Here is a 25,898-nt window from a genome sequence, read left to right on the forward strand (position 1 = left end):
CTTCCAGATAAGTACATACAGCATGAAGGGGATCCATGGTCAAAACAACAAAAGACTTGCTCCAGCCCCAGAGCTTTACCTTTACATCTGTGAATACTGACACTAATCCATGTGTCACATTTAGCAGAACAGACAGAAAGCTTTGTGAGTTCTTATTCTGTGAGTCAAACTTTTTCCTTCTGCGTGAACGATAGTTTGGATCAACAGTGGAATAATACTGTAGTGTTTCTTCCTCAGATCCACTTTCATCATCTAATAGATAAAATAAAGTACAACTTATTCTCTAGCTAGTACACATATTATGGCAATAACTCACTGTTTGTCTATTGGTAATGCGATTCAATTTCACACTTATTTTACCCAATTAAACAGTAATCAATCTTTTTTTTTCTTGGTTTATGTTTTCCCGTAAGTTTACAAAATCTTTCCACTAACACCTTAATCACTTCAGTCGATTACACTTCTAAAGCACTATAGTTCTAGATGATTTATTAAGTGTATTACCATAATGAACTGCAGATTTAAATTGACTAAAGCTGTCTTTACTGAAAGTGTTGATGAGCTGGCTGGCCACAGATAGTCCAACACCATAAGAAAGGTTTTCAAAAGTTTCTACAGGAGATGGAGCTGTGGGTTCCCACAACAATAAATCATTGCTGATCCTAGGAAGAAATACATTATCGTGACATAAAATATATGACTATATTCCCATTTTGTATTAAGTCAGTCAAGTATAATTCCTTTGCAGACTTTATATAAAGAGTCCAGATTCCATAAGCAAATAGAGAAAATAAAGTTCATGAGCACAAGAAACAATAATATATACTTGAGTATAAGCAATAAAAAATAGAAGTAATTTTCATTTTGTAATTATAGTATGCACATATCAAAGTCTAACATGTGATAGTGACACAAAAGTATCTATAAGTAGGTATCTATTAGCTCAGTACATTGGAGGGGGAGTTGAGAAACCCCTATTTTGATCACATCAATTTTCACCTAAGTTAAGGGAAACATTCATTCTTTTGATTTCAAGTGAGTGTGTCTGTCAGGGTAAAGACATATGTGACATTCAGTTCAGAAGTATTCCAACAAAATATTCAATGGAAGGTTCTGCTTTGTCACCTTGGAAGTGAAAATACTTTAAGTAATATCCATCAGAGACTAAAATAGATTAGCCTCTCTCTTGCATATTTGCATAGCACAGTTACAATCTAGTAGTGTTTTGTTGTTTTTCAGACAGCAAACTAACAGATATAAATGGTGAACACCCATCCATAATATGGGCTACTTTGTCTACATTTTCATAAGCCTTTGTGAGCCTTACAAAACTGGATTAGGGCTTTTTTCTGACTGCCTTGCAAGCTCTAGATTTTCAGATGGAAAGAATATAATTGAGCGTAACTTTCTGAAGTATAATAATCTGTTTAAAGATGAAATCAGAAAGACTAGAGCAAAATGAAACATTGCACAGAGATCTGAACAAAGTGTTCACTGAGAGCCAAAGACTATTTAGCTTCACCCTTTGTTCACAAAATCTGCCAAATACTTTTTAGCAGTCAGCTGCCATGGCACCAATCAGATGCATGACCCAATGGTGTCATCTTAACTTGAAAAAATATTTATACAGCACTTTATGGTTTTAAGTAAACTATACAAATAAATTCCTGCTATACCTGCTTAGGCAATTGTTTCTATCAAAAGTGACACAGAACTGAGAGTACAGGTCATGATAACTAAGCAAAACAATTATACTTGCCTGTTGTAAAGTTTTTCATAAAAGCTTTTGTTTGGTAGTGTTAAGTGAATGTTTGGTAACATGAGTTCCAGTACATAATGAGAATTGTTAATTGTTTTATCCTGAAACTCAGTCATTTCAACGACATCTCCTGGCATCACCATCTGAAAGAAAAAAGAAAAAAATTCTCAAGTCTAAAAAAAAAAAACACCACAAAAACAAAAAAAACAAACAAAACCAAACAAAAAAAAACCCAAAAGTGGAAGCCAGAAGTTGCATGTAGTGAGACAGTATTCATTTTTTCTATCATAAGCACAAAGCGATAACAAAATTTTATAGTACCTCTTCATTTTCAAACATGACCCTACGAGAGGAAAATGGAGAAGGCTCTGGTCTTCTAATATCACAGACATCCTTCAAAGAATGAGACCCTCCTTCTTCTTCCTCTTGAAAGTTATTATCACCTTCTTCCTCCTCAGCTGCTATCCTTTCCAGAATAGAGTGCACAGCCAGAGGGTTTATTTTCAATACAATCCTGACATTGGAGAAGTTATGCAGAATAAGCCATTAGAAATGCTTAAAATGTTTATATTTATGCTCTGTCATATGTCTACTAGTTCTACTAGCTTGCCATTAAATACACATAGACTAAATAGCTAAAAGCTAAAAATCCAGGGACTTTTTTATTAGGCAATAACATATTTTATTACCCAAAGCAATACTACTAAGCAAAAGGACATGGTAGCATCAGGTGAAAGAAAATGTTAAGTGTCTGCTTTTTTCAACCCCATCAGGTGATCATATAGGTGACTTAACAAAAACCTAGCACTCTCCCAAAATAAAGCTTCTTTCACTAGACCACTAACAGCTATTAAAAATGCTCTACTGCATGGTGTAACTTCATACATGTAAACACTGTTATGGAAAATTTTATTTGTGCCATTATAAAAGAAAAAAAGTCCACATATATATGCTGTCAGAAAGCCACTGAATTTTGTGGCAAAACTGTACACAGTAAATTCTGCAGCAAATCTAAAATTGCCTCTTTTAAACATCTTACTACATGCTTCAGCTGCAAGGTCCTTCTCTTCATTAAGTCTGAAGTACTGTATTGCATTGCATGTGACATAAGTTTCAATAATGCAGTTATAATATGACTATTCTTATGGCTTATATTATTTTGAGGCAAAATTCAACTAGGATGGGTGGTTTGGTATTCAGTCATGAATGCAGGAGAAAAGGTAAAATAAAAAAAACATGCGAAAAATTTTCAAGTCTCTAATAATTTACCTAACTTTCACTGAAATTTACTCAAGTCCATGGAGAAATCACTATACATTTAAAACCATATTGCATTATTATAAACATAGAAGTTCCAGGGTATTTTTAAGTTCCAGGGTATTTTTTTATAAATTTTTGGAGTATTTTTAATAGTTACATCCTCTTTCTTTGCAAATTATTTTCAATCATTTATCACACAGGCATTCTGCATTAAAATTAGAAAAACAACAATGCTTCATTAAAATTTAATCAATCCACATTAAAAATATGAAAATTTATTTTACCGAGGCCAGTCAAAATTGTCTGATGATGATGTTATATCTCCATCTGTGCCACCTAATACCTGAAAAAATTTTACTGGTGTTTCTGCATTATCTTCTTCAAATGAACCTGAACAGAAAGAGATGTTTTAGATATTAACAGGTGAATGACAACTGCTAACTTCAGGTTAGCCACTCTTCAGGTTAGAGTCTAACAAGACTCCAAGTCAATGCTACTTACTAAGCTACTTAAGCAAATTTTGTCATCTCTTCTTTCAAAAAAATAATTATTAACTCTTAGGAAAAAAAGCATTTCACATTATTTTCTAGCTAGCAGTAGTTAGAAAATCAGATGATTCTAATGCATAGATATATGCATTTACATTTATAGCATTACTGTATTTTGTCAGAGCCTTGATTAAGTACACAAAACAAGACAGCAGAGAAGTTTGCAAATATCAGTCTCATTAATTTATTACTTTTAAAGATATTAGAGCATGAAATTATTAAAGTTTTTCAATTATAGTTATTTAGGGAATCAATCTTGGCATCACATCACTTTTAGGGTTGAAAAGGACCTCTGGATATTATCTAGCCAAATCCCTCTGCCAAGGCAGGGTCAAGTAGAGCAGGTTACACAGGAACTCATCCAAGGTGGGTTGTGAATGTCTCTGGACAGGGAGACTCCCTGGGCACTTGTTCCAGTGCTCAGCCACCCTCAATGTATATAAGTTCTTCCTCATTTTAATGTGAACTTCTTGTGTTTCAGTTTATGGCCATTGTTCCTTGTCACTGGGCACCACTGAAGAGAGTCTGGCACCATCCTCCTGGCACCTGTCTTTGAGATATTCACATACTTATCAGAGGGGAATCTGGTAAGTATGTGAATATCTCAAAGACAGGTGCCAAGAGGATGGTGCCAGACTCTCTTCAGTGAATTTTATAACCCTAAAAGTGAATTTTATACAATAAGAGGCCCAGCTCCCACAGCCTCTTATTGTATAAAAGATGCTCCAGATCCCTCATTAGCTTTGTGGTCTCCACTGGACCCTCTGCAGCTTCTTGTCTTTCTTTACTGAGAAGTCCAGAACTGGACACACAGCCTCTCCTCCTAGTAGTATTATTTGGATTCAGGTTGGTATTTAGTACAGAACACAAAACTACAGTAGAGAGATCATATCTACTCCAAAATTCAGGTGGAAAGATACTTCCTGAGTTACTCCATATGAGAAGACCCTTCTCTCAACTACACAGTACCTAGAAAAATAAAAAACGATCTCTGAATATACTATTAGCATTCTTACCAGTTAGCTCTTTAAAGGTAAGCTCTAATTTAACTTGTTCTGGAGTCGACCCTCCTAAAAATTCAGTTTTAAATTCCACATCTGTAAATTCGAGATGAAGAATCTCCTTCTGAAGTGATTTTTTAAACCATGGTCCTCTTTCCTGATCTGACCGTAGATCAGGTATTGGGAAGCGAACAGAGAGTTTCAATGCTGGGGCAGTGACTTGAACTGAAACTCTACAGTTTGCAGGAGTATGTGAATCATCCAGAAAAACTTCAGTAAATGCTTTATGCTAAAAGAACCAAACAACAAAAAAACAAAACACAAGTCAGAGTGAATTAAAAACACATATGAATTAGAGAAAATGTCATTAAAAGTGACTATTGGGAAGCTTTTGATGATTCAATATGTGAAAATGAAAATTATTTGTATATCACAGAAAAAACACATCACTATCAACTGCAACTGTTCTTAGGATATTTTTGGTGTCATATTATTGGTGTCATAAAGATTCTACTTAGAAGTTTTTGCAGAGATTATCAATCTTTAAGAAAAATTATTGCTATTTTTGCAATTTTTTCCTCTTAAATGAGATAGAGTACCAATCAATACTCAGCTGCAGTTAGGAAATAGCATGTCTCAGACAACTGCTTAAAAACTACTTTTGTTGAAAAAGTAGGAATTGCTATCATGTGTATTTGTCCCTTTCAGGAAGTCAGGGTGTCCAGCTCCTGTCACTTTCATGTCCTTCACACCCTCCCCTTTTTGCTGATCATTGAAAGGAATCAAACTTGCAAGACAGTTATATTTACAGAAATTACTGATGTCTTACAATTTTTTTTATATACGGAGTCTCTTAAATAGTTTTGAAAGCTGATTTTTCCATAATCAGTAAATGCAGCAATAAAATTACATGAAGATTTTTGTTGCTATGCAGAAAATCAGTTAATTGCATTAATCATTTCGCAAGTATTTTAAGAAAAGTCTTTAATGCTATTGTGACAACTCAAACCAGGGTAAATAAGCTTCAATTTCTTTCTGTTGGTCTCAGATCACTAGAATGCAATGCATATGCCCTCCATTCTCTCTGTTACCTACCCCAAAAGCAGGTAATACACAGCAGAGACAACTGGGCTGATTGTGACAACTGAAGATTTCAACATTGAAGTGGAACTGTTAGCAAAGCTTTATATCAGCTGCTGGAGAGCAGGATGGGATAGATTAGGGATGAGAAGTCAGTCAAGATTAGTCTTTTTGCCCAGTTCTCCCTGCTTCAAGAAGCTGAGAATTTATGCAGTTTGTGAAGCATCTACCACTATCTTTTGGTCTGTTTTCGAGCACACAATCACTAATGCAAAATAAGACTGTCAGAAGCTGGGAAAAAAACCAAACAAACCCCAGCCAACCAACCAAATGAAAAAAACCTCTCACACTAAAAAAAGGCACCTCAGCCACCACAAATCAATCAGAACTGGCAGTCTGAGGCTTACTGTCACCCTGACTTCTTTCTGCAAAAAAAAAACCCAGCAAGTTTATTAATCAACTTCACTTTAAACTTACCAGACTTAAGTGCTTATTGTAAGAAGCATACATGTGAGATGCCATCATCTCCACTGTAGTTAGTTTCTGGGGTTGAAGTAAGGAATTTAATCTGTCTACAATACTAATATCCAGCTCACAAAACACTGGACTTAACTTTATTTGTAACTCTGCTTTCTGTGGAACAGAACTGAGTCTCCCTTGACTACCCTGAAAAGAAAGAGAAAAAGCACTAAAATCTTCAGCACAACACAGTGAAACAAATTATAGTAAGTAGGAGTTATGAACTCTGTTTTACAGTCAATTTTCTGTTCAAATTAACCAAATTAGACAAAGGCTATTGTACAAAAACTTAGTCATTTTATTCTTCCATCTTACCTGAGGTCCTCTATTATCTAAATGCTTATAATGCAGCTGAAGGCATGGCATAGAATGAGAATCATTTCTTTCTTCAGAATGAAATGTCAGTAGCTTCAGAAGAAAAAAAAGGTCAAAATGTTTAATAAATTAGAAGGAGTTGCCACAGGAAAACATATTTATTACATTTTACCTAGAACAGACAGGCTGTTCTAGGTAAAATGAAGTCAGTGAACAGAACCCCAGCTCAACTGTTTACTCAATCCACACATTCAGCTACCTTACTGGATGTCTCTGACCATTAAAAGAGCTGGAAGAATAATCACAACACAAGCAACCTTTGCATTGCTCAACTCCATTGCTTAGTTTTTGAAAAATATGTACTCTAATGCCCAAACCATATTCAAAAGAAGTAACCAACAAAGTTTGGTCACTTGCTGCTGTTCCTGTCAGGCATGACAGAAGTTGGGGTCACTATTTGCACTCAGAATCAAAATATAAATTTTATCTCAAAATGGTAACATATTTAAAAAACTAAAAAACATTAAGAAACATTCAAATTACAACCATTTTTAAATCTACCATTCTCAGTTACACAATTAACATTTCTTTTTTATGGAACTCCCTTTCTTTTTAACATACCTCTGTATAGTGAGGCTGCATGGAATGAGAGTCAGTAGAAAAAAGGCATTCCAGGAACTCCATCTCGCCAATGGATAAGTCAGTACTAAAACTTCGCGAGGCGGTCCTTTGTCTTTGCTCGTAAGACACTTTGATGCCAGTACCTATAAACCTGGATTATTAAAATTAGGAATTATTAAAAGTAGCATAAATCTATAACAATTATGAAAAGTCAAGACCTAGACCTAAGTAGGCAAAAAAAGGATCACTACAATCCTTTTAAAATCATTAAAACACCATAATTCCTCCAAATATATTAAAATATCTAATTACAAGAGATTTAGCAACAAAGACAATGCAGGTCATGTTACATAATCAACAGCACAGAGAAATTTGTAAAGAACATTTTAGGCATCTAATCTGAGGTGCAGTTCATATAAAACTAACATCCTTAGACAATGAAGAAGTCAAATGTCTCACAAAGTCTAAATTACATACACAAGTTAAGAAAAGGTATATATACCCCTAAATATTTTACTTCATACACTGTTCTGGGATGGTAAAAATTTCTGCAAAAAAAGACTGTTGCCTGATTTTATTATCTTGTTCTCACTTAGGCTTCATCCCTACTGATATTGTATTTTGCACTAAGTAAAACCCTAAGCTCCTTCAAGCAGTAATCACTATATTGGAATAACGATAGTTCTGTAAAACACAGCTATTTCTAAAGAAATAATTTACTTAATTATTCTTGACTCTCCAGGCTTCTATCATAGAAACTGTACCTAATTTAATTCATATATTAAAAAGCTAGGTGATTTTAATGTTTATAATATTAAACATTATTATTTAATGTTTATTGCCCTTTCTTCTTCTGTTTTAATTTTTTAAAAAAATATGTCTTGGACAACAGATGTCAAAATACAAGACTATTTTGAAATTAATAAAGAAGTCTAATGCAATTCAAATACTAAGTGACACAATTCCTATGGAAATAAACTTATTGAATTCAAATTTACTTAAAATATATTTTTGTTACTTATATTTATTAATAAGCAAAGTTATACCTAAGGTGATCATGAGAACAAGCTTCTGCAAATACTTCTCGGAAGGACAGAAAATCTTCTGTTGAAAACTTAACTGGCTCAATCTTTTCTATTCGGGCAAAGAAATCCCGAGCCATTGGTGTCAATGGGTTAAGGTTCAGTGAACTTTCAGGTGGGGGTAAAGGGTCAATATGAAGTACAGACACTGAGAAAGTTCCAACTGCCAGTCTAAAAAGTAGCTCAGGTCTGGATTCATCCACAGAAACAGATCTGGATGGAATAGCTGAAATACAAAATTAAGTTCACATAATTTTTCAGCAATAACACATTTATAAAATCATCTTACTTTCGATTTTCAATTCTTTTTACCCAGTTGCTGCATAACAATTCATTTTCATAATTATCTAGGGAAAATTATCTATCTGTTGTTACTTACATGTCCTTCTTATGGAAGTCTGGTGAACCATATTGGCTGTTAGCGAGGAACCTCTTGGAGGCTGTAATTCTTGTTTGTTACGATCAAGAAAATCACCCCAAGTCGGTTGCAGCTAAAACAAAAAATATATATGACCTTAAATTTGCAAAGAGTTGTCAGACATTAGATCAAACATAAACGGTAAGGTAAATTACCAAAAAACTCCAACATGCTAAACAATCAACAGCATGCCATTTCATGGAGAATTAGTGCTCAGCTTATCAGTGCGGGTATGCTTTATTTCAAGATATGCTTTTTAATTCCAAAGGTTTTTAAGGCTAAAATTGCACTCCTCACGAGCATATATTTTCTAGTTCTACAACTACTCTCCACAGTTTTCATTAAGGAAAACTTTAGGTACACAAGAGATTTGGGAAAGATAGTGATAACAACAGCATAGTTTTTATATTTTTGAGGAAAAATTTAATACTACAATTTCATACAACATTAGCTGTGTAGTCTATTTTAAAAGAAAACCAGGTAACTCAAAAGAAAATAAATCATGAAGCATCCTATATAAGCTTCAAGGCATTTGAAAACAGATTTCCTAGCTTAGCCAAATAAATGAGAATAATTCCACTATCATTTTCATAGCAGAAAAGGAATACTATCACCTCTAAACATTTCAATTGTTCTAGAATTTTGCAACAGTTCCTGACATTGTAAAGAATGCAGCAATTATGCAACAGTTTCGGCCAGAAGGGTTAATTTCTGAAAGATTTCAAATGCAGTTAATACTATACCACTGTAGTGCTCAGTGGAGATCCTGCTGGTGTAGTTGTGTATGTACTGGTTAAAGACAAGTCTAGATCCATGGTTGGAGGATCTCCAAGAGGTGGAAGGGAGGAAAGGCTGTGGGACATGTCCATTTCAGCCATTGAGAAGAAAACTTCTTCCTCTAGTACAGAACCACAGATAATTAAGAGTTATTTACTAATTTTAAAAAACTCTTTATTTCTAACAGAAATGTATTCTTAAGTCTAGAAATCTAACTGCTAGAATAACCAACTAAATACATCATTTACAGAAGTCCCAAGTTTTCTTGACATGACCATAGTAGTGGCTGTGGAGAGAGATTTAAATAAAAATCAAAAGACAAAAAACTTCATGAATATTAGAACAGTTAAATATCTCATCCTCACATACAAGCTGGTACCACTTCTATAAATTGATACATTCTCCTTTTGACAAATCAAAGTATTTCACATTAAAAATAATTAACAAAAAAGTATTCACACAAAATCAGATAAATACAACTATTATTCTAGATGTGCTTTCCTCAACCACACATTTGAAAAGATGCCACACTGTATGTGTTTTAAGCATGTTTCACATTAATATAAATGGAACAGTTTTACAGAAATACTGAATCAAGTCTAGCCTAATACCTAAACTAGTCAATTTTTTACTGAAAATTATGATTAATGGCATATAATTACTTCAGGTCAAACTTATTTTAATACATAAATTGGTAAGACTAAAAGATGAACAATCAATTTAAACAATCTTAACACCAGGTTACTTGCTATTCTGCATTATCTTTTATACTTGCCACGACTAGAAGGCGTTCTGGCACTCTCTGTCTCATAGAAGCTTTGCTCAGAGGATGCTCCTGCAGATAAAGACTCTTTCCTTAAATAACGTTTCAACTCCATCTGAATCCGATACTCGTCCTCCTGTTGCATTGGCCGGTTCTTCCTATCTTTATTTGACAATTCTATCCTGCTCAGACTCTCTGAATTAAAAAAAAAAAAAAAAAAAGACAGAAAGCCTACTGTAATTTCCTTGACTGTATCCCTAATAAAATTCAAAAATTAATCTGAAAATGAATCACTGTGTATATATTTGCATGTGTAGTTACATACTTATCTGTCATGTATCAGATGTGTGTATTTGTGCATTTTGTTGGTTTGACGGTTTTACTTGCTCAGAACAGACTCTCTCTTAGCATTTATTAACTTCACATTTGATGAAAACATTTCAAGGTTATATATGCAGTGTGTTAGCATATAATACGCATACATTTCTCAGTCAGCTTTAGAGACTAAGGCCACAACCTCTTAAAAGTTTTACTATAAAGGAATTACTAGAGTTTCAGGTTTGAAGATGACACACATGGGAAACTGTATGTAATACTTCTCCAATTGTCCAAAGACAGTGAACATGTCCAATATAACGAGTATATTAAAATATATATTAAAAGTATATTAAATACAAGTATATAAAAGAAGAATATTAAGCACCCACCCAGCATATGACATATCTTTCAAAAATATTATTTACCTTAACAAGTGTTGTTACATAAAATAGATGAGGGGAACAAACCAAAAGCACTCTCATAGTTCTACTGCAGTAATTGAAACACTGCTTTTAGTTCTTCACAAATACAGACAAACAAACTCAATTACAGTCTGTTCTACATTTTCTGAGCCTGTCACTAAAACACAGGACAGAAAAGCAAAGTTCCTCTTGTGAAACAGAAGCTGCAAGAACCAGAATTCGTATGGTCTCCTTGCTTTCTCCACCTAGAATTTCCTCATTTCTTCTATTATTATATAGTCATGTGTCAAGCCTTAGTTGTTGATTTTTTTCATTACTAGATGTACAATTTGCAACTGAAGACAAAAAATTAATCATAGTCCTAACTCAGAGAAGCTACAAAGCATTTTACTAAAATCAGATAAAAACTCATAATAATGCACCACCACAATCTTTTTTCAATTGAGGAAACATTTTTATCTTGCAAAAATTATCTTTTCGTTTTTTGTAATACTTGCCTGGTCCAGCAATAGCTGCTACCATGTCCAATAGAAGATGAACCTGCCTTGGTGACAGAAACAGATGTACAGAATCTATTTGTCCATCTATATCCAACTAAAAAGAAAAGGAAAGAATGCTGTCAAGAGCACTCAAGGAATTTTTCTTTACATTACTTGGATAATAGATTTTTACGGCGAAAAGAATACAGTCATTACATCAATATCTTCATATTCTATAAAACAACTAGAAACATAATTTTGTGTTTCTTCCAACCTGGAGCTTGGCAGGATAAATGCAGGTGTGTCACTGACTATCAGCTTAAAATAAACACACAATCTCGTAACAGGAAAAAAAAAACAAAAATTCCATTAATCTGCTAAATTTTTTTTTCTTTAACAATTCCCAAAGTAATCAAAAATTAAGTTAGTCTTACTTATTAATTATGAAATACTCAAGTAAACGCCTTTTGAAATAGACCTTACACTGATAAAGGTCTTTTGTTTTGTATATTAATACTTTTGAAATTGGCAGCATTTCTCTATTTCACACCAAGGACTCTTAACTGAATAAACAAGAACAGCTGAAGATTGGCTACAAATTGCTGGACATAAAAAAACCCTTCCCTATTGCAGTAGAAACTTTATGCTTTCCATAACATATAGTATGTTATTCAAAATAGGTCAACAGCCAATTTAAAAACTGGAGAGCTTTACTTATATGCTCACTATCATGTCTACTTGTTTTTTGAACACTTAAATTCAGTCTCTCTCTAACATACAGGAATTCTCATTTAACAGATTTCAGTGTGCCCTGACTTGTCTGACTACCATAAAAAGGTCTTTTTACACATATTTATTAGCATAAAGAATCAACATGAAAATTATGGCAATTTTGTTCCCCTGAGAATATTACACCTTTTCCATATGTACTGAAAAAAAATTCCACAGAACTACTCATTTAAACACCAGAAAACATGACTAACCTTAGCTCCAGGAAGTACTTCATTTTGTTTTAATGTTAGGCTCAATTCCATTCTACCAATCAGCTTACAGATCTGTACAGGGTCAGAAGGAGTAATTTCTGGCAAGTTTCTTGTTAATTGTGGATGTGGCTCATAAATTATTTTTGGATTCCAGCTAGGTGAAAGCTTTGGTTCAGTTGCCTTAAAAAGTTACAGATAAAAGAATAAGAATGTATCCTCTTTCTTAGGAAAAAAATGCAAAACACAAGCATTTCAAATATGCCTATCACACAATCACTTGACAAACTATAAATTTGACAAAGGCTTTAAAAACATGTATTGATAACAGTGAAAAAACAAGGCACATAGAATGCAAAGCATTAGGCCTTTGAAAAAGAGGCAGTTTCCACAGAATAGTGAATTGCAGGGTTATTACAACTTCTAGTTCTTAAAGTTGCGACCAGATTCCAGTACAATATTCCTAATTTCTACTCAGTCCTAAAGTCCATTTCCTTGCCTCTCCTCAAAATCAACAGGAACTTGTTATAAAACTTCCCAAATACAAATTTAAGTACAAGTTCAACTTCTGTATCCTTCAGAATTAATCTAATAGCATAACAATATATTCTTTCATCAAATTACATTCTTATATAATGTATTTATTTTTACCAGTTGTGTAGCTGAACACACTGGGGAGGACTTTGCTGATGCAGGAAACTCATCCCAGAAGAAAGAGACACCTGAGAGCTGCAGTAATTTGTGAGCAAAAGCTGTGGGCTGATGTACATTAATTCCAGAGCACTCATCTGCAGTTTCATCACAGTACATAGTTCTGGGAGGCAAAAGAAAGGAAATGCAGACAGTGGGTGCATGAAAATTGTTACTTCTCTTGTGCCTTTTAACCTTTAAGTTTGTACACTGTCTCTTTCTTCATACTTTTACAGTGCTGTCCACTGTCATGAAATGAAAACCCAGCACTCTCTGGAAATGGGTGGAAATCTTCTCTATGGGACACCACAAAATCAAGACATGTTTCCAATGTGAACATACCCTAGAGAACACAATCTGAAGCTTATAAAGTTATAAAACCAAATATATTTCATTTAACAATTCTTGGTAAACATCAGTTTTATTTAATGCTGATCTCAATACTCTGCAAGAAAGTATGATTACACTCTCCCATTGGTTGAAAATAATCTACATTAAGAACATGTACAGTATTCATGTTCAAAGTAATCACAGAATTCACATGGGCTCTTTTGAACGTTCACATAGAACCAAAATTCTTTCAGGGTTTTGGGGGTTTTTCAGGACTGTACCTTTTACTAAAAAGATTTAAAGTGTCTTACTCAAAAGGGTCGGTTTGCTTTTCTAATTGTACACATGGCCTGGCTGGCCAACAATATACACTGGCAGTTGAATGTCTGAGAAATGTTATTCATAAACTGTAAGAGCTGATGAAAATGTATCCTGGGAAAAAACAGAACTCTTCCAATTTGATGGCTATAAAACTTAAGCATAAACATGCTAAGTGGAATCTGAGTGAAGACAACACTCACTAGCATTATAAAAGAGGTGCTCAAGAGCAAGTGTCTAACTATATACTAAGAACTTGTTTGTATGAGTAATATGTATTTTACAGGAAATGGCAAGAAGTGTCTTAGGGGAAAAAAATCCACAGATTAAAAAAAAAAAATCACCTTTCAACTCTGATTTCAAGTGCAGTTCCACTTTTAGAGTTTTCCGGCACATGTTCTATTCGTAACACAGTATCCAAAAAGGTAACTTTCACTCTTCTTAGAACTTAAAGGAGAAAACAAAAAAATACAGTGTAGACTATTAAGTCAAGTTACTGAAAAATTACTTTTGTAGCCATATTAAACGGTCTTTAATTTTAAGCTCTCAATATTTATTTCAGTGGAAATTATCAATTGAATTTAATAAGGCAACAAGACTTCAACAGACAATATACACGCCTATTAAGTGACCAATACGTTTATCTGTGGCATACAACTGCTCTCTAAGGCTCACACATTTGAATAAGAGACAGCTCAAACCAAGTTTTCCTGCAGCTCAGTGTGGATGATCCTCAAGCAAAGTAACATCTTCATTGTACACCATATTTTTAACTATTAAGCACTGCTGCAGCAGCACGCTGCCTGGACTGAGTGATTCCATCTCCACATGGGACTTGAAACATTTCCCTTAGCTCAGACATTCCTGCACAAAGTTCTCCACCACATAATGCAGTCATAAGCCCTTTATTTTGTCCACTTAGAAAAACCACCTCCAACAAAAATGTTTCTGAAGTACTTCTATCAACAAGGTGTGATTACGGAGACTTATACAACATAACAGGTCAGATTTGCACAAATACATCTGAAGAAATATTTTCCATTTCTCCTTCAACAATATCACTATTAGAAATAGATGAATTACACAACTATCTCCAAAACTAAGACATGTCATCAATCCCCCAGCCACAGATTTATCGATTTATTCAGGACACCAACTCGCCCTGAAACAGAGTTCAATCTGTCCACTGAGGGAAGTGTTTGCATTAGGAAGTAAATGGGGCTTTTTTTCCCCACTTCAAAATCAAGATCACTTGTCCAACATTCCTCTTGAGATTTTACAAGCAGCTAACAAATGAAAAATATTCATATAAGTTATGGCAGTTGAGATGCCATTTTGTAAAACTGAGACATAATGAAAACCAATTAAATCTCAGACGCTAATTCAAATCTCAATAATTGATTCATACCTGTTTCAATAGTTTCTGCAAATTTCTCAAGTCCTTCAAAAGGCTGGGACCCTTCTCCTTGTTCATCTGTCAATTTTTGGCTAAGACACTCTTTTGCAAGCTGCATACTACTGGTCATAAAACTTGACCAATACATAGGCTCAGAACCAGATGCTGTGGAGTAAAATAAGTCTTAATAAATTAAACATGGACTTTATGAAACTATAAAGACAAAACACATCAATATACTTGCCACATCCAGCAAAGAGATTCAACAGCTTATAAAGAAGTTATACATAAAACAAATTTAAGTTATAATCGCTCATTATAGAATTTACTACTTTAAAATTAACATTATCTGTTTAGACTGCACTGGTAAGATTCTGGTATTTGAAAACTCAGTATAAACAAGAAGAAATCAGGTAATCAACAATGTAATCAATTTTTAGCAGCGGTTTAACTAATTTAAAACACAAATAATTTCTGGAGTTCTTCCACCATATTGGTATGTTTTTGAAGGCATAATTGGCACAATTAATTAAGTCCCATTTTTAAGAATTATTTCAAAGTTTCTTATTCCTCTTGAAACATATCTTGCATGGAGAAACACTAAGGAAGTTTTAAAATGTTATCTTAGCACATTAAAACCCATTTTAAATGCCTAACACAGACCTGAAATTATAAGTAAAACATAATAAAATCCAAGAGCACAGCAGGTATTAAGCTGAACAAGTTTTTCATCAGCCAGATTAACTTGACAATGCATTCCTATCAGCTACTGCCAAAGCCATTGTGAGCAAATACTATAAAATTGTGGATTAGAAAAGTTAATCAAATTCAACTATCACACTCCAGTACAGGCAGACAAAAATAAAACTAGCTCAAATACAACTGTGTTAAGCAGGCAAAACATTCCAGTTAAGCATTCAGGACTGGAAACCTCCACGTGGGTATAGATGTGTGATAAAACCAGCACCATGGGGTTCTTTCTACACTATTTGGTCTCTTATAAAGCACTGTACATCAAAGAGAACTAACTGGATGCAGGTGAAGAAATAAAGGTTTCTTCCTAATACTACCATTTCTTCAAAGCAATAATCTTACATCAGAAAGTAACATAGGTCCAAACTTAATTCCAGTTAAACAACTACAGATGAAACGTAGAGTACATGTAAGCAAGTAAGTCATTTAAGGTAACTCGCAAAAGTTGAAAAATAAGTTTTACACATTTTTTTTTCTTCTTAAGTTTAAAAACATGTTTTTTTCCACCTCTACACTACAAGAAGAAAACCAAATTGAAATCCTTCAGACATTCAAACAATTTTCACAACTAAAAATGAACTGTGTGTTCCACAGAATTCATGGAAGCTTGATGACCAGTAAAAATTTATCACCAGGACAATCAAAAGTAGATCAGTAACAAGCATCTGGATACAGACAAGCTGGAAGAACTCAGACAACCCTCAGCATTATAATCACAGTTAGTATGGATTTAGAGTACTTAAAAGTCATTACTTCACACTGCAAGAGCAATTAAATTGCATTTGTTGTTCTCTAAATATATAACAAGATGCATCTTTTAGTCTGAAATACACAAAAGACAGAACCACCCATAACACAACCCCCCAGTCTTACACCATGATGTTGTCCTGCTGCCACCCAACAGCCAACTACTAACACTGCCTCAGAGAACTGCAAATAAAACACCCAAAAACTGCAAAAACTCCTTCCCACACTTCCATTTCTATAAGTCTGATACAGCTTGGAAGACATACAACAGTAGGAATATTATAAGCATTTTAAATTATTTAACACAATAATTTGAGCAACAATTGAGTTGACAGCCAACTGACAAACACCTGGCAGTTTCTTTTTTTATTAACTCTTAATCATTAATGTATGGAAGCTAAATGACAATTTAAACAGGGCTAAGAATTGACTAAAGAAGGGTAGACTTTTTACTCTGAAAAACTGTAAAGAACTTCCTTTTCTAAAATCAAGAAACAAGCCTACCAAGCCTTGGTCTTGGCCTGAAGACCATCTCTAATCCTTTTACTTCTAATGCACAGTTATCCTGCAGCAACGACCCCCACGGGACAGATAAAGAAATTGACTGGATAAATCCATCTGTGACTTCCAGAGGTGCATCAGCAGACTCCAGGATCTCATTAAGACACTATAAAACAACAAAATAAAAATTAAAAATAATAATTTTTTTAAATCATAGCCATAATTTTGCATTGAACAAATAAAAACACTTTGACATTACTAGAAAATTATTTATAGTCAGACAAAAAAATAGACACTTTCAACTATATCAATTCCATTGCAATTTCACACTACCAAGCTTTTAGAATTGCTCTGTGGTGACTGAAAAATCTGTACTTTTACACTATACAAAAAAAATGTCTGCTAACTTACTCTTATAAATATGAGAATACTAAGAAATTTCATCTGTTCTTTCTTAGGCAGTACTTGAAGAAAACGGAAAACAGGCTGACAGTAAAAGCACAAGAAGTATCTGGTTTCTATGATAGGAGTATTTCATAGTATGTAATTTCAATGTAAAGTTTGTTTTTGACTTTTCTGTGACAGTGGAACAATGGACCCAAACAATCCTCTCTTGCTGTGTAACATACTTGTCATTTATAAAGCATTCCTTTATAATAGCATTATAAACACTGCTACCATCAAGTTGTCCAAAGTATCATACCAGCTCTAACATAGTCATTTAAGATTTTCAAGTTTTCCACAATCCTCAGAAGACTCCCCTATTGCTCTATATAGGTTTCACTACATCCATACACATTAAACATATTCTTCACACTTAGGCTAGTAAAAAAGCAAGTTCCTGCCTGTGCTTTGATTTTAAAATGTAGTTAAAATTTAAGTTCTTAGACAAGAAGTAGTTAGGCTGCCTTAATGAAACAAATCCTAATCTTACTCACATACCAAATCCAGAGAGTGTAACTTTCCAAGGTAAACAAAACCCTCCTAAAGACTGTGGTTGTAATAAAAGGACAATCTTCAACTGGCAAGAGAAAGTGTGGTTTTGATCTTCCTGAGTTTAGAACAAGGCCACTGATTTTACCTGTGAAAATGCTTAAATTCAACATTGTAAGTTTTGAAAGAAATAAGGACTTAAAAGTTGTTTGCCACTCTTTTTTGTATTTAAAATTATATTCCAATTATATAGAATAATTTTTAAAATGTAACTTTCTGTAAACATATTTTCTTTATTTTTAGTCTTATATCTCCAGGTGCAATTTTCCCATCACATTAACTTGTTGCTCTCCTTATGCTCTTAATAACCTTGCCTTTAGAATTTTGCTTGCCTCGCATGTTCAGCTTTTCTAGTTCCTGTTCCAAAGTCCACTCAAGCAGCGGCAAAAGACAAACTTTAAAGAAACAGAACCTGAACAGTCCTACTGGGAAATTACGCAGGAATCAAATAATCAACTAAAATTCAGTGACATTAGAATTTTATAAAATTAATAATATAAAAGTGCAAACATATTTGGGCTTATATTTAAGAATTACAGATATGGCAATAGCGTAAAATAAGGCAAAAATAACTGTTAGAGATGAAAACTATTTTAAAATACCACATGTTCATTTAAATTGTTTGAATGAATTTACAAATAATTTGCTATAGCAAGAAATAAGATAGCTACCATAATTTTAATAAATCTGACTCAGATGTATTTTTGCTACCCATGTGCATAGCAATAAAAAGTAAGTGTATTTTAGTACACTGCTTATTATTTTAAAATAGAAATTTACTAACTAAAAGCAAAAAAACTGAAGCACTCTTGAGCTAAATTGCTTCATAAATAGGCCAGATGTTCCTAGAAGGAAGTAACTGGAGCATTCTAAGTGAAATTTTAAAACTGAAGCACAGCCTTCACATAAGGACTTGTTTCCAAACTATTGATCAACAGTCCACAAAAGTAGTATTTAATGTATACTAAAATTCAACCACAAACTCATGTATTACATTCTGATTCTTCTGAATAACCCACAGCCCAAAAGCCATAAGCATTACATTAATAGCCCAGGAATTCCTACATATCTCTACAATCTATAAACACAATGCTGGCTAAAGTATCTACAGTGCTGAGATGAACAGAAGTGTCTGTAAAAATGTGTGCCATGTAAAAATACAGTCATCCTGGTGATTCATTGAGAACAAGGTTGCAGTGACTAGGGGGAAAAAAGAGCTGTAGTACTTCCGTGACATCTGCTTTTGCAATCTGTCATACATGAGTCACGTGCAGAGAACCTCAAACATGTAATTGTTTACAAGTGGAACAGAAAACTGCTGATCCACAAATGGGGAAGATCCCCTAAGCATTACAGTATATTCATTTAATCACTGTGTACACGTTAGGCACACTTCGTTTAGTACTGGCCCATAACTGCTTTGTTATTAAGTATTTTACATTTTAAATAATATCACTTTGACTCGCAAAGTGTGCTCGACACCCACTAGAGGGCACAACAACTCAATTAAAGCGAGGCAGCCTCACCGCAAGCCTGCCACAGAAAACAAGCTGCAGACACAGCCAGAAAAGAAAAGAAGGAACAAACAAGCAAACAACAAAAAAAGTCCACACTCAAACACTGGTAACATTGAGCATTTCTACAAGCGTCTGTCCCCTACCACTTTCAAACATATTTTCACACTAACAACATTAAAAATCATTACCTGAAAACATCATATATTCACATGTACTTTAAAATGTATTCTGCATGGCTTAATACCAGTACATAATAAAAATGTGGTTTGGAAAATATTAATGCAAAGGACCTAGCTCATCATCTGAGCTACCCTGAAAGTCAGTGACTGATTCACTGCAGTGCTTAAGTGTCCTCATAACAGACACTCGACTCACAGGCAGAATTCAGTAATGCCGGCAATTAAACCAAGAACCTTTACAAAATGTTACAAACGCAGTAATCCAAAGGTGTGTCTCTAGAGTAGGCTGGAAATATACATGTGTGTATAGATATAGACATATTCAAAAAACATACATGCCAGGACTGGAGTGTGACAGGCCAGCTGCTGAGCAAATTCCAGCAAAAATCAGCTTTCCTTTTGTCAACAAGTACTTTCACCACTACAAGACGAGGAGACAACCTTTAGAGAACTACACAGCATAACACTATCATTAAGAACCAAGATGTCTCCAAGAAAAGACAAAGCATAGATACCACAGGGATTACTTTGTTTTGACCATCTCTAGTAGTCAGTAAACATACTTCTCACTAACTACAGGGATTTCTAAAAGTTTCGGGTACACTAGCTCGTTCTCCCTGAAATATCGGCAGCTATTGCCTTCTTTCAGTTTTTGTTTCCCTTCTCATAATTAAAAATTGTGCAATCCAAGTGTGGCTAGAAAAATGCATCTGTAATAAATGCCGAATTTTTTTTTTCTTAAGTACTAGCATATCAAACAACAGTTCCCAAGATTAAATGCTAATTACAGCTATAGCCTTTTACATAAAAGAGGCTGGGTATTGAAAATAAAGTGGGTGGCAGCCGGGGGCAGAGAATCAGCTGGTCCTCAGACGCCGCAGGAGCCGAGGGGGTGAGGCGCCAGCATCTCTTACCCACTTATCCAGAGGGACTTGCGTCAAGGAGCCGGTGCCCTGGTAGAGATCCAGGCTGAGCTGTTCCAGGCTGAGCTTCTCCTGCAAGAAGTGGCCCAGGTACCTCTGCAGCAGGTACCTGCAGGCTCTTTTCTTGATGGACTCCGAGAAAGGCCACGGCATGGCGGCTGCACGCCGGGGGCCGAGGCCGGGCGGCGGGACGGGGCCGGGCGGCGGGCGGAGAGCGGCGGCGCCAAGGAGCTGAGCGGGCGCCGCCAGGCCAAGGCTCGCCCCTCGGCGAGGGCTACGGCGGGGACTCCCCGCTGCCGGGCGGCACCACCGCCGCCGCCCCTCACGCCCCGGCGGGGCAGCGCTGCCCGCCCTAGGGCGAAGAGGCGCTGACAGGCAGCTCCATCCTCACTCGGACACCGCCGCCATCTTCTCGGGCGCGGAGGGGCTGCCGCAGCCGCGCTGCGCGGGGAAGGGGCCGGGGTCCGGCGGGAGGGCAGCCCCTCCCGTAAGCTCCGCGCCGCCGGCGAGGGCGGCCAGGCCGATCGCGGCTGCTCGTCTCCTTCCTCCCAGCGGCCCCCCGCCGACCACCGGCACGGTGACGTGCGGGAAGTGGCGTTGCCAGCGGAGGAGGCGGGGGCGGAAGCGGCCGCGGGAGAGGGCGGCGCGGCCGGAAAGCGTCGTGCGGCCGGTGGCGCCGGGGCCGCCTCTCCGGGGAGCGGCCCGGGGAGCAGCGGGGCGGGCGCTGTCCACCGAGCGGGGCGGGGCCGCGCCGCGTCCAGAGCCGTGCAGGTCGGGCGGCGGGGCCTCGGCCGCCCGCCGGCGCTGGTGGGTGCGCTGCGGGGCGCGGCGGGCGTGCGGTCCGTGGGAGCGGGAGGCTGCGCAGCTCGGTATCCATCTCCCCTATTGCCTTCAGCTTGTTTTGAATTTGTTTGTGTGTCGATGATGGGATTCGGCAGGAAGCGGCGGATCCCGTGGAGTGACTGTCCCGCGTGTTGCGGATCGGTGATTGGCAGCCCCCATTTCCTCCCGGCAGCGGTGCTCGGCTGCCGGAGCTGTCGGGGCAGCGTCCCGGGAGCTTTCCCTGCTGCCTTAGGCAGGTTCCGCAGGTGTCAGCTGCGGCCTCCTGGCGACACTGGGACCCGCGGGCCGATGCCGGAGCCGCGGTGATGGCCCCCCTGGGGTGCCCGTTTGGGTACCACTTGCTCGCAAAGACCGGCAGCCTGTGTCTCTGAAATGGATCGGCAGTCGTGCCTAAAAGATTAACAGGAGCTTTATTCTTTAGTGACTGTAACAAACAGCTGCCTTTAATTCCGAAGGTCTTTGATAACCCATTTAGTTCATAGACTTTTCTAAGTCTTCCTTAAATGCACCAGCAATCGGTTTTTGTTCCCTGTAGTTACTGATTTAGCTTTTTGCAGGCATGACTTGTCTTCTTCCTACACTCTAGATCAGCAAAGTGCAGAATTAATGACCGCTGAATCTTAACAGAGCCCTATACCACAGAATGCAAGTTAACTTGCCTGAGAAAAACTAGCCTCAGTGATACTGATACCACTTCTTAATGTTTTTGTAATCTTCTTCAGCCCTTGTTCTGAATATCCTGTGTTTGAGTTCTCTAGACTGTCACTTCATGAGTTATGGAAGTCACTGGGTCTCATAGTTTCCTTTTTTTTTTTTTGGACAATGTTAAATGTTTGTTTAAAATACAACTTCTGTTTTATGGTGTTATATATTGAGTGCAGTGGTATAATAAATCTAAAATAAATGTTTTTATATGCAGAATGGAGACTGATTGCAATCCTATGGAGTTGCCCAATAATACAGGGTTTGAAGAGGATTCTGATTATAGAGACTTCGAAGGAACAGACGTGAAAGATATGAGACTAGAAGCCGAAGCTGTTGTAAATGATGTTTTGTTTGCTGTCAGCAACATGTTTGTGTCAAAAACCCTTCCCTGTGCAGAGGATGTGGCATATATCAATGTGGAAACCAGAGAAAGAAACAGATATTGTCTGGAGCTCACTGAAGCAGGACTCAGGGTAAACTAATTTGTCTGTTATTCTTAAACTTTGTTTTGAACAATGACCATATTCAAAAGGTGCCTAGAAAAATACTTCACTGACAACCACACATATCCATCTTGTACCTTTATGAAAGCCTGATCTACATGTTTTCTTCTAGAAGAGGGAACTTTAGCTAGTTACTTCCAACAAAGCAAGAAGGGAAGTTAATAAAAAATCAGGAATTTATTTAAGACACAAAATGGTGAAGATAGAATCAGTAATCTGTTACAGCTATGCCAATCTTTGGATTTCTCAGGTACCCAAAGAAATCAGTAATACAACATCTATACAATTTTTTTTGCACCATTTTTAATTTTTGTACAGACATGTAGATGTGAGACTTCTTTTCAAAGGATGTATTATACTAACATTCTGAGTTTTGGACAAAAGATACTGGAAATTGCCTTAAATACTGTATAACCAGTAAGCTCAGTAGTAGAAAGCAGAGACTGCGATTTAAATTCAGTATTTTTTGTTCTTACAAAACATTGTTCTGTACTACCCTGACTGGCAAAGTTAAATGTTGTGCTACATGTACCAAGGTGATCATTACCACAGAAATTTAACCACCCAATTCTTTGTTGCAGGTAGTAGCTTATGATTTTGATCAGACTGATGACAGACTGCAAACTCCATATCATGAAACTGTCTACTCCTTGTTGGACTCTCTCAGCCCTGCATATCGAGAGGTGTTTGGAAATGCATTACTACAAAGACTAGAAGCTTTGAAGAAAGAAAGTCAGTCATGATTTACCCAGATATGAGGAAGATTTAGTGCCAGAAGGAATTCTTATGAAGCACTGAGATCTTCCTTACAAACTTCTTAAGCTTCATTTCTTGCATTAACATCTACTTCGTGCTACTACATTATTATATAACATTTATTTATATGTTATAACAAGTATATTGTATAACATTTTGCTACTGTGGTTTTGCATATATCACAATGTTATAAAAAGCCGATTTTATAAATAGCAGAAAAAATTCTTAATTTTACTTTCTGTTGTAAATGAGCCTGTAAGTTGCTCCATACAATGTTCAAAAACCTTGGTCTCTTTTCCAAGTCTTAGTATTCAAAACTAAAAAAATAGATACTGAATGTTATAGATATAAGTAGTAATTCTTTGTGTATGTGTTTACTGATAACTTTCATGCCTTCTTTTTAAAATAGAAGGTAACTACTTGCTCCACCCAGTTAATGAAATAATTAATGAAAAACTTATGCAAAGAATTCCTGCTTGATTTGCTATACATAAATCGGAAAGTTGACAGCTTTGTAGCTGGAAAGATGGTTCTTCAACAGTTGAGCATTGCTTATATAGTGGCAGTATCTGAGTTAAAAGCAAGGCTCAGCATTAATTGATCTGTCCTTGTCTATGGCAACCAGCAAGCTCCAAATAATACACGAGATGAGCTGCTTATATATGAATGTATTGTCCGAAATGCAAATGATTAAGCACAGAATTAATGAGCTACACATTTCCTAAAAATGTTGTTATCTATGCTATAAATATGTATGCTGTACTGCAACTGTTTGAGAGGCTTGGAAGGCCTGTTTACTATTTTGAATGTGTATTTACATGATGTACAAGATATACTCAAGACTATTTTTGCTTCAACCTTTACTTTCTATAATACAGTACTTTGGTATTCCCAGTTTTCATGTTTTCTCCCTCAATTGTACAGTGTCCTCTCCAAATGAATACTAAACTAAGCACTGTAATGTTAATTTCATTATATTGGTTTGAAACCAAAGGCTGTATGAAATTTGCTAAGACTAATACAAGCTGGAAGATATAACTTGTATTTTGTACTTAAAAACTGGTACAACTCTCTTTATAAATCTATTGTTCTGCTATAACTTTTCAAGTATGTACTGAATGGTAGACTTTTTAAAAAGTAGAGTTGGGTAGAAATGCTTGTACAGTTGAACTGACATTCTGTGACATTCACACTTTTGTATTCTATTATTGTGTATTTGTGTGTCTTTATTTTAAAAAATCCTGCCATTATTCTTCTATGCTTTTGTGACAAGTACAAGCAGTAGCTTTTTTGGAGCCACATTTAGGGATTTATTGGTTCTCACAGATTCCAGTAACTTCAGTAGAGCTTCTACCTGCTGTGGTTAGTCATATGGATCAGACAAGCCTAGCAGAGCTTTTGTTATGGCTTTGAGTTAGCAGTGTGCAACTATGACAGGACAACTGTAATTAGTGTTTCTGTTTTCAAGAGCTTAACTTCATAGTTATTATCTTTTTGGGTTGAAACTTCTGAAACTAGTCCACTGCCCTAGGGTATGCTTCCATGCTCCAAAAATTGTTCATAGGCTCTCTTTTGCACACAGGTCTGTGGCACATGGTTAGTCCTCTGTGAGGAGAATGTACTTCGGCAAATTTATATTTGAATATTTTTCCTTGCAACTGATTTATTTGTTCAATTTCAATGACTAAAGAATTAAATAAATGGTCCAGTGTGTTGAAGTTTTCTTGTGGGGTGTGGAGCTATTGTAAAGTTGGGAATGAACAACTGAAATCATCATGCCCTTAGAAAAATCTTAAATAGCTGTGGACTACTTGGAAAACTGATTGCAAACTTTTATCAGCTGAAACTTTTTCATGAAACAGCAAGGTAAGGTATGTGATTGTAAAGGACTTGGACCAAGTGGAAAATGCCAAAGTAATATTTCATTACTGAATTTTGGGATTTGTTTTTGGTTTGTTTGGGGTTTTTTGCCTTAGAGGTCTTTAAACTGTCATTTTGTGTGCTTATTATAAGCATACTTTCAGAACAGGTTTTTTGTAGGTGTTAACAGAAGAAAATTGTGCTATTTCCTAAACTGTATTGCAGTGTTAACCCATAGGTGGGACAGCAATGTCATTCCACCACTTCTGGGTTACTGAGGATGAGCAAAATGCTCTCCCATGCCTGTGCTGGGGCATTGCTGCCCGTACGGAGGGAACGGCTGTGCAGCGCTGAGGGAGAATTTCAGGTCTCCTTCAGCTGCCGGTTGTTTCCATTGTCCGGAGCTCTGAGTAAGTGCTGCTGATGTAGCTGTTAGTCTGTGAATCGCCTAAGCAGCCGCGTAGCCTGCCTGGCGTGGCAAAGGACGGCAGATAACCTAATTAACATCTATTTTTGTCTCGGCAGCAGCACACACGCGTTCC

At 36.3% G+C, this 25,898-nt stretch overlaps 2 protein-coding genes across 7 annotated transcripts in view; one reads left to right on the forward strand and one right to left on the reverse strand.

Annotated features, from left to right (window-relative positions):
• The window catches only part of ATG2B (autophagy related 2B), a 45,693-nt gene extending 24,361 nt beyond the window's left edge, over positions 1-21,332 (reverse strand). For all 3 annotated transcript variants that reach the window (XM_072930381.1, XM_030274931.4, XM_030274930.4), the window contains exons 1-20: positions 20,681-21,332; positions 17,081-17,243; positions 15,089-15,241; positions 14,025-14,127; positions 12,994-13,156; positions 12,346-12,525; positions 11,381-11,477; positions 10,156-10,338; positions 9,347-9,501; positions 8,565-8,676; positions 8,150-8,411; positions 7,104-7,254; positions 6,483-6,575; positions 6,126-6,314; positions 4,584-4,857; positions 3,304-3,409; positions 2,081-2,273; positions 1,760-1,902; positions 505-662; positions 80-252 (exon numbers count right to left, since the gene is read on the reverse strand). In XM_072930381.1, the coding sequence (XP_072786482.1) occupies positions 80-252; positions 505-662; positions 1,760-1,902; positions 2,081-2,273; positions 3,304-3,409; positions 4,584-4,857; positions 6,126-6,314; positions 6,483-6,575; positions 7,104-7,254; positions 8,150-8,411; positions 8,565-8,676; positions 9,347-9,501; positions 10,156-10,338; positions 11,381-11,477; positions 12,346-12,525; positions 12,994-13,156; positions 14,025-14,127; positions 15,089-15,241; positions 17,081-17,243; positions 20,681-20,842 (3,213 nt within the window). In that variant the 5' untranslated portion in view covers positions 20,843-21,332. The remainder of the gene's footprint in view (positions 1-79; positions 253-504; positions 663-1,759; positions 1,903-2,080; positions 2,274-3,303; positions 3,410-4,583; positions 4,858-6,125; positions 6,315-6,482; positions 6,576-7,103; positions 7,255-8,149; positions 8,412-8,564; positions 8,677-9,346; positions 9,502-10,155; positions 10,339-11,380; positions 11,478-12,345; positions 12,526-12,993; positions 13,157-14,024; positions 14,128-15,088; positions 15,242-17,080; positions 17,244-20,680) is intronic.
• Positions 20,640-25,214, forward strand: GSKIP (GSK3B interacting protein). Of its 4 annotated transcripts, none has more exons than XM_030274934.4 (3): positions 20,640-20,779; positions 22,452-22,710; positions 23,322-25,214. In XM_030274934.4, exons 2-3 carry the CDS (start codon positions 22,453-22,455, stop codon positions 23,481-23,483), a joined length of 420 nt encoding a protein of 139 aa, XP_030130794.1. In that variant the 5' UTR covers positions 20,640-20,779; position 22,452; the 3' UTR covers positions 23,484-25,214. The 4 variants fall into 4 exon arrangements, with proteins under 4 accessions (XP_030130794.1, XP_030130793.1, XP_002200599.1 ...); XM_030274933.4 differs by having other exon boundaries at positions 20,655-20,794; XM_002200563.7 differs by lacking the exon at positions 20,640-20,779 and adding an exon at positions 21,358-21,496.
• Positions 25,215-25,898: the final 684 nt, after the last annotated feature.

The sequence above is a fragment of the Taeniopygia guttata genome, chromosome 5, assembly GCF_048771995.1.
Source record: "Taeniopygia guttata chromosome 5, bTaeGut7.mat, whole genome shotgun sequence".
Taxonomy (NCBI): Eukaryota; Metazoa; Chordata; class Aves; order Passeriformes; family Estrildidae; genus Taeniopygia; species Taeniopygia guttata.

Bases quoted from the DNA above. Each gene is read 5' to 3' on its own strand.
- GSKIP (XM_030274934.4), top strand. From the start codon at position 22,453: ATGGAGACTGATTGCAATCCTATGGAGTTGCCCAATAATACAGGGTTT. The intron at 22,711-23,321 runs GTAAACTAATTT...TCTTTGTTGCAG, and splicing joins TCACTGAAGCAGGACTCAGG to GTAGTAGCTTATGATTTTGA.